The 9,253-nt window shown below is 41.2% G+C and overlaps 1 protein-coding gene across 1 annotated transcript in view; it reads right to left on the reverse strand.

Moving 5' to 3' along the window:
* Positions 1–8,893, reverse strand: part of LAMA4 (laminin subunit alpha 4) — a 105,582-nt gene extending 96,689 nt beyond the window's left edge. Inside the window, exon 1 of the mRNA XM_026844996.1 lies at positions 8,508–8,893. Within this exon, the coding sequence (XP_026700797.1) occupies positions 8,508–8,708 (201 nt within the window). The 5' untranslated portion in view covers positions 8,709–8,893. The remainder of the gene's footprint in view (positions 1–8,507) is intronic.
* Between the last annotated feature and the right edge of the window lie 360 nt (positions 8,894–9,253).

Here is a 9,253-nt window from a genome sequence, read left to right on the forward strand (position 1 = left end):
TTTAATTTAAAAAAAAAAAATCCGGTGTTGAAAATGTTTCCAGACTGTTACCCCTTCCCCAGTCCAAGTGGAAAACAAAATGCCATTCAGCAACAGAGATGGGGTTGGATCCAACATAAACATTTCTCAGCTAGGCATTCTCCATAGAAGTGTGTAGTCATTTTTTCCATATACAGTGGGAAAGACAAAGCCTCTGCTTAAAAGGCATTCTTTCCCAAAAAGGGGGAGGGCTAAAATATTTTAGTTGTCTGCAAGCTGGGTAAGGGTTAGAGATTAATACCAGCCTCTGCTCTAATGTACTTATTACTACAGCCACTAAACAAAAAACTTACTCTTACAGATGTTCTCTGTTGGAAATAGAAAATCTGCAGTTGGAAAGGTAGCTATTTGATTTTCTTCTTTCAAAGAAAATGCCTATTCAAGGAGAACAATTTACAGGAAAAGGAATAGATAATTCTGTGTTGTTTCCTCATTAACCACCCTCCACCCAGTCCTCACAAAATGCTCATATGAAATGCATGTTCTGAGTCATACTTTCTCCTCTTGAGTCTCCCAGATAAGTGAGACGTAATCGGTTGACAAACTACAGCACTCCCTGAGAGATTTCCAGATAGAGACAAAAATCTGCAAGGGATAAAGAAGAAAAGTGGCCTTTAAAGCAAGTATGACTGTCTTTGTGGAACACTGTTAAAACTCGGAGGGTAAATCTGACGCTTCCTTTGATTTCCCTTTTGCAGGAATTTTCCCCCACCCAGATTTCTAGTATTTCCTGGTTTGATTTTGCAGCTCTTTGAAATTGCAGTAGAGACATACAGTGATCTGCCTGACCAATAGCCATGGGATCAATTTAAAAGCCTGTTAGCATGAAACACAAGCCAAAGTGAAAATCTTGACAGATCAGGAGAAAGAGCTTTCATCCATCATTCCCTCTCAAGGATGGACCAGCTGTGGACAAAACAGGCAGATGCTGGGGATGGCTGCTGGGAAAGCGTCGTGGGTTTGGGTTGTTCTCAGAAATAGGGCTTCTTCCCCCTTGATGGTCCCAGCGTGGGAGAAGAGGTAGCCTGCCCTGATCTCTCACTGCCTCTTGGCCCCTGGCTCGTTTCATCATAGTCATAGTCTGATAATGAAGAAAGTAGTTTATTGTTGTCTCAGAGAGGGTGAAGAATAGATGCATCAAAGAAAAACCCAACACTTTCCTTGTCCCTCACAAAAATCTATCACCCAAACCCCTCTTTCCAACTGACTTAAAATTAATTAGCTGGTGCCTTTGAGACTCTGCTGAGCCTCTGCAGACAATCCTTGCCATTGACAGGAGGCAGGGAGTCACAGAAAATGACAAATCTGCAAAAAGCTGAGTAGGGCATACAAATCCTCTCTGACCTTACACCATGTCTAGACCTTCAACACCTGCTCACCTTCTCCCTGAATGGATCTGTGCCATGTACTGCTGCTCTGGAAATCTTGCCAATCCTCAACTGGCCAGGCTGTGTTAGCTTTTCTGGAGCATGTAGGATTTTAATAGCAGGGGTAGGGACGGATGTGCCTGGTTTTGCCATTTCAGCTTATTTATTTATTTATTTATTTATTTTTCATTTTTGGATACTGGAACAGATTTTCTCTGGACAAATGCTTGCTTCCAGGGAGTACTTTTGAGGAAGGGTCCCTGGAGACAGGAGTGGGGAGTACATCATAAAGGAGTCATGAATGATAGGTTCTCTTGTTGTTCTCTATGCTCAGAGGTGGAAAGCGAGTGGGAAACCTTGGGACATATTGGTCTTGCATTAGCCTTGGCAGAAAAGAAGTCTGCCACTCAGAAAGCCTTTCATACAACAGTAACAGGATGGATCGTGGGGTGGTAACAGGCTACCACACAGCCCAGATATATATGTAACATACAGGTTAGGTGTTGGTTCCATGTAGGTTTTTCTTTCACCTGACACCAATGATGAAAAGCTGAATGAGCTCATTTTTATTCGTTTTTATTGGGAAGAAAGAATCAAACATTGATTCAGAGCCTTACAGTTTTAGCTAAAAAGGCCATTTTTACAGATCATATTGGATGTTGTTCATGCAGGGAGAATCTTTTTATACTATAATTATTAAATTATGTTTCAAATTAACATTCAGGTGTTCCAGTTCTTCCCATGATCACTGGCTTCCATATGTCATGACTTAAAAAATAGTATTTTAGTTCTTACAGTCTTGCACACTTGGAACAGTAATTTCTAAAAAATTTTTTTACAATCCTTTATTATTCTTTGTCTCGTACTAGGTATCTTAGTAACTGTTAAGTGCTGGAGTTTAAGCACTGTTTCTTGCTGGTTTATCTTAAAGGAAAAAAAGTGAGTTCTAGTATTTCTGAAGTATTTATTTTAATAACAGGACTATCTAAAAATTGCACAATACAGCTGAACAGGAATGACAAAGCCAGATCATATTTATTGCATTTTAGCCAATCTCTGTTTGCATTGCCAAATACATACTGTAATGTATCCTGACTGACAGAAAATTTCTTTAAGATCACTTGATGACAAAGAATTAGGTTTCAAAAACTGTGGAGGTCTAACAGCTTTGTATACAGTACTATTCAGTAATTGTTGAATCTTGCATTAGGATGCGTAACTCAAACATCCCAAGCTATGAACTGGGATCAGATCCAAATGTTCAAGAGGACCAATTAAAATATAAAACCCAAGAGTGTCTATACTTTATTTGAAATCTAAGTCCAGAAGCAAGTTGTAAATTATCAGAGGCTGGTTATGTATTACTCAGAAACTGGACCTATTTTAACAGTTCTTGAACACCAGGAGCTCTAATTGTTATCAGTTGAAATCAGGACAAGTTCTTCAGAAACCAATTCTTTTATTGCTTCTCATGCCTGCTGGAAAAACTGGACTTTTAATTCCTTCCTTGCTTCCCATGTCATGAATAAGAGTGGGCATGAAATGCCTTTTATTGGTTTTCACAGCCCTGAATAAGCTTTGGGGCACTTTGCTGGTATTTGCCCAAAATTTTGTGGGAACTCTCTGCAGTGGAGTTTAAATCACATTGTTCTGCTGGGTGCTTTATGCACCTTCTTGAAATGGAGAACATTTTCCACTATTCATCTGCTCTGTCCTGTACTTCCATTTACTTCAGCTTCCTATGATTTAAAAGGTTTGGGGTCTGGCAACTCTACTCCAAGCAGCTGATTTTCATTAAAGCTTTGATGAGAAACTTAAGCTGGAATCACAAACATCTGCAGTAAAACTTCCTCCCGACTAATAGATGTTTCTCAGAACATAACCTTGTTGTACCAGAAAAAAACAGCAGCTAGAAATCCAAATTGCCCATCATGGGAGTTAACCTAACATAACCTTAAGGGTCTGAAATGAATTCATTTAAAGATCTGCTTTTTTTTATTTTTATTTTTTTTTTTTTTAAAGGTAGATGCAGTTCCCATTAGCTTAAGAGAGTATAAAGGTTTCTGTCAAGCTAAAACCCTTTTTGGCTCACACCTCAGGATTAGGTCTTCTGCTGCTTCTTTTAGTGCTAGTTTGTTTTGAACAGATTAATGCCACAAGTAAGGATCAAATTGTGGTTTCTCCGAACACTCTGCAGGACTTTCTGTTCCAACCTTTATGGGGGAAGGGGTGAAGGCAATTTGGTGATAGTTTGAGTCTTTGTTAACAAGTGACTGGGACTTATGACTGGTTCCTTTTTATATATTGTGAGCCATTTTAGAGAGGTAAGTTTGTTGCAGATCCCATGCTGATTATTGCTTATTGCTTTAGAGAAGCAGAAACAAAGCACCTCAAATACTGCTTCTTGCTTTTGAAAATTTAGATCAGCATCTGCTGGTAGAAGTCAGGTGGGAAAAAGATTGTCAGGCATATCATTTTAACATGCAAACTCCATCAGATAACTTCTGCCTTTTACTTTCTCTTATAGTAAATGGCTAATTTTGACTATGATAATTGTTTCCTTTAAAGGACTTCATTTGCCTTACTGCCTTTCCTCTGAATCAAAAACACTGATGCTGGAAACAGTTTTCTTCTTCCATCTATCCAACAATATCATGCCTTCCTTCACTCTGGGAATTGGCTTCCTGCCCTGTCCCAACTACATTTTTTTCTTTACTCAAGGCTCTTGATTATCTCATTCTTGCTCTAATTTTTTCCTCTCCTTTGCCTTTTCCTGCTTTAGTTTGCTTCCTTTCCCACTATTTGCTTCACTTTTTCTTTCCATAAAGGACATCTGAAATTATCTTTTCTTGGTTGGCAAGTGTCTTCACAAAATGTGTCTTCCCTTTCTTCCATTAATTCTTCCCATATTCATCTCCTATACTGGGCTCTCTTTGTTCTTTTCTTGACCTCGCATAGTCATATACATCAGAATGAAATGCGTCTTTTTCTGGATGTCACCTTACATTCATTTTACATTAAAGTGAAAGACTGCACAATGTGAATCACAGGGAATCATTTGGCACACTCTCTCGTATTTGAAGTCTGGTACCATTGTTTATTCTCACTTCATGCTTTGTAAAGAACTTTCTTCTTACTGGGGAACAAAATCTACACCTATATAATTAAAACAATCATGTCAATGGAATGTCCAAACACAAATGTTGACAGTGGTGGGCTTCAGACCTGCCTCTTATTTTAAAGGCATGTTTGACAGTGCATTATAACTGTTCTCAGAAGTTACCTCTTGCTTTCAGTTTCAACTCTGTGCCTCACCAAAACAGAAGTGTCTCACCATCCCATTGCCTTCTGCTGTGTCCAAGCTAATGACTGGAACTCCAAAGATTTCTGATGTCTGCCACTTACTTGTTTGCTTTCATTTGAAATCTATCAGTTTTAAATTCTTTATTTTCATCTCTGATGAATTTTCCTTGTAAAATATTTTAGTCTATCCTTATTTGGAAAAATCAATCTCTTGATATAATGCTACCAACTGTGGTTGGGTTATACTGATGAGCGCTTTGTGTTCACTCTCTTTCTCATTGTCCCCCTATACACATCAGGATTCAGGACTGTAACATCTCCCCCACATTCCCTTATTTTCTTTGTGAGACAAGTAACTTAATCATCCTAACAGAGTACTTGAGAATATTTTTCATATAGATACTGATAAAGTCTCCAGTGATTAATTAATTACCTTTGCAATTAAAATTTGTATCTAACTTGTAGTCTGAACTGGATTGTCTTCAGTACCAAGTTGTTGCATATGATGAGATCTTCACTTGTTAGACTAGTGAGCCTATTATTATTTTTTTGCCTATGTGCTTACACAATAAATTCAAAGTTTTTTTCTTAACCTCCCTCTGAACTAAGCAGATTGGATTGTAGAGTCTCTCAGCTGTCTTCCAATTCCTAACACTGTAATCCTTCTCATGATATTTTTCTGAATAATTTTCATCGGTTTGTAAGTATTCTTCTTGAAACAGAGACAGAAAGGTAGATACCTTATTCCATGATGGTTGCTACCAGTGCTTATTATGTAGGTAACAGTCTTGAAGGTTACAGTCTTGAAAAAATTAGTGTCTCCATTACTTTATGGGGCATTCGGGTTTATACTTGAAGACAGTGACTGGTTCTGATTGGAAAAGTTTAGGAACAGTTTATGTACCTAATTTAGGTGTACTGGATTGCATATTGATTAACAACCAGGACATCAAGCTACTAGATGTTGTCTGAAGTCCAACTCAAACCCATGGTCCACACTGTGTGTGGGTGCAGCATATTAACACAGCACTGAAAATGTAGTTAGTCCTCTTCTCTCTGCTGTTAAGAGGCTTTCATTTAAATCCAAGGCACAGAAAACTCCACATTAACATTAATTCTGAACTTTTGGACCACTTCTCCCAGTTACTCTGAGTTTAGACTTGCCAAATATGGGAAAGGAAGAGGAGTGGAAAACAGAAATATTCACTAATATGTATTTACATTAAATGGGATCTCATGTTCTTCTATAGGTTCTTAATATCAAACTCTTACCAGGATTTAAGAGCAGTCCACCAATTATAACTTGGAAAGTCCCACCAACACTGTCTCAGACCTTTCAGATTTCTGAAGATGTTGTGCAGAGCAGGATCATGTGTGGGGCAAATACTGTTCAACATGCTGAAAAACCATGGTCTCTGTCTGCCCTGATCTCTGCTCCGGCTCTACAGCGGTGTGTTTCACAATGCGTTTGACTGGCACCACAGTTCACAATGAAGCCCCATCCATGGCTCCATAACTCTGCCTTGCAGATCTGCCCCATTTGTATAATTTGGCACTATTCAATGTGACTAACAGCCTCTGTCTGCTCAGGAGAGCTGTAGGCCTGAGTCAATATTTAGACGAAGGAGCTGAATCAAACTGTGCTGTGTAAGGGAGTTTACTCTGCGGTTCTCTATGAGCTGTGGGTTAAGAACTTGGGCTTCGAAAGAAGCTGATTGAAACCTGCTGGGATAAACCCTGCTCCTGGGACCAAGGGAGGGAAGGTCGCCTGTGAGAGGGGGAAGCTCTCTGAGGACAACATAAAATGTTCCTTCCTCAAGTGAGAGACTACCAGACCATCACTCTCTGGCCCCTACATCAACCTTCAGGCTTAAAGCCAGTTCTCCAGATCCTATTATGAGCTATGTCTGTGGAACAATGGGTAAGCAGGTTCTCGCTGTTACAGAGCCATCAGCCCTATCCCAAAAGAGCATCCTACTGGGCCTTCTTAGAAATTGCCATGAAGATGGGCTCTGAAATTCTACTGTAAGGTGAATCTGCAGCTACCAAAGGGACCTGAAATCCTGATTCCTTCCTCATGAAAACAACATCCTGCAGCCTAGGGCCTTGGTGTGATGATAGCAGGCAGCATCATTCATTTGTAACCTGGGATCCAGAGTCTAAATGCTGTCATTGCAGGGACTGAAGCAAGCTGCCAGAGCAAACACCAGTTAGTGAGTCTATTAGATCATACTGTAGAAATAAAACTCTGGGTAGGACTGAAATGGGTGAAGGAGACTGAAGTGTCATTCCCCTGCTGTGTCTAACATATCTCACAGCACATTCCCAAGGTACAGTCTAATATATTAAAGTGAAGCAAGGTGAACTGTGTCTCTGGGAAAACCATACTACACAATCATATCGAGAAAGGCTAATAATCACTTATGCCCATTATCATGTGAAAAGCAGCTACAAAAGCAGGTCTTAAATCAGGCATTTCATTGAGGGACTTTCCGTGTTGTAAGCAACAGGTGGCAACGCAGCTTCCCAGGGCTGATCCCAGGCCAGAGGAGAAGAGCTGTATGTCCCATGTCATGGAGCCCGTCCAAGCCCGGGATGGGTCCCGAGAGCCCCTATGCCGAGCAGAGCAGGGTTTAGCCTCCAGTTTTCTCACACAGGTCATGTTTCGTACTGAGTTCCTGGCAGGGTGGGCAGGCATTTCCTGAGGCTGCCCAGCTGTTTAGAAGCCACTGCAGTGGAGGGGATGAGCTCTGCCCAGCCCTGTGATAACCCTGTCTGTCTGAAGGGCTTGGGCGCTTATTTCCATGGCTATTAGTTCTGTCAATTGGAGTGTAGGGGGAAAATTAGCCTTGTGATATCAGAGATTACAATCTTGATATTGTCATGGTGACACGGCTGTGCTAATCTCACCTCATTTTTTGATGTTATGCTAGAACTACTCTTTCCCTTCCCATGACCTTATGTAACTCAATTTGCCTCCTACTCTGTATCTCCCACGCATGAGACATTACTGTCCCATCTCGTGTGTCGTGGTGTCTCTCCCCCCCTCCCTCCCACAGTGTATGCTGGAGTAATTTATTGTTTTCTCAAGTTGTATTTTTGAGTAGTCCATTCCCGATGCAGCCTTGCTAGAGTGAGGAGTATCAACCAATCCCAAAACTGAGGGGTTGCAGGAAAATTTTCCACTGTCAGATTGTTTCTTAGATCTCTCTAATTTAATTTGTCACTAATCCCAACCTCATACTTTTTGGAAGTCTTAAAATCTCTGCAGGTGTTTTCACTGCAGGCAGTTTCCTACACACATTTTATTTATTATTCCCGCTCTCATCATGAAAAGGAACTTCAGATTGTGGCATTCAGAGACAAAAGCACAAACTTCTATAGCACAGTGTTTGCCACCAAAAGAGAAACTTTCTGGGAGTTTAGGTGAATTACAATTGCAGGAACTACAACAAGGCAAGCAGAAAAGTGTTGTGACAATTAACCCTTGTAAAATAGCTCTGTTTGGACAGGCCTATTTAGTTATGTTGGCAGGAAAGTCAGAGACGTGCTAAGCCAGCCTCACTGCAGAGTACAGCAGCTGTCTGCTCACAGCAGGCAGGGCATGTGTACGTTTTGAAGTCTGAACCGTATCTCTACAGTCCCAAAATGCAACGTCTCAGACCCCCTGCAAAAAAAATCTCCAGTATCACTTTAAGGATCGAATGATTAAGCTAACATTAACCAGATGGGAACTTCAACAGAGACAGATGAAAGCAGAAAAGCGCAGACGCTAAAGAGAGAAGGGAGTTACTGTACCTCAGCAAAAGGCACCCAACTTCCAGTAGCTACTGCCTGCTGCTGCCCTCTGATAACAGTGGCTTCTTGCACGCTGACCGCTGAGCTACCTTCAATGTCAAACTGTAAAACGCCTCCCTCACTCGAGGCTGTGCTGGAGGAGAAGCATCTCAAAAAGAATAATATAGGAGAAGCGAGGGGCCAGGCGAAGATCAAAGCCATTTCCTCCCCTTACATCCAGCAGTGGTCTTCTAGCGTCTCAGTAATTGTTTACCCTCTTCAGCAATCAGCCCCCCTTGGCTCAGTGGTGCCTCAGTTATTTTAACTTTTTTTCAGCATTCAGTTTCCAGATGTGGCACTTCAAGGCAGGCTAACCAGATCCTGATTTAAAAGAGTCAAAAAAAAAAAAAAAAGGAAAAGAAGGGAAGAAAAGCGCTTTTGCTGCCTCCCTCGTTCACTCTCTGTGCCTGTGGTTCCTCTTTTTCCCCAGAGGCTCCAGCTCAGTAACATACAGATGGGCAGTGCTTAAGCAGAGAGTGTCAAACAGAGATTGTATTCCAGGAAAGCACCGCTGGCTCCCCAGCCACCTTATCTCCCCCTGTCAGGATACAGACTGACGCTCTGCTCTGTGCTCTGGCTTCCTTCACATGTTCACATCATTCCCTTTTTTACCTTTCGTGTTGAGACCCTCCCACTCAAACTTTGCTGTTCAGAAAGTGAGGTCACCCTTTCCTCCCCCTGTATTCCTCCCCCCCCCCCTAAAACTC

The sequence above is a fragment of the Athene cunicularia genome (genome assembly GCF_003259725.1).
Source record: "Athene cunicularia isolate RWA chromosome 3 unlocalized genomic scaffold, athCun1 chr3_part1, whole genome shotgun sequence".
Classification (NCBI taxonomy): domain Eukaryota; kingdom Metazoa; phylum Chordata; class Aves; order Strigiformes; family Strigidae; genus Athene; species Athene cunicularia.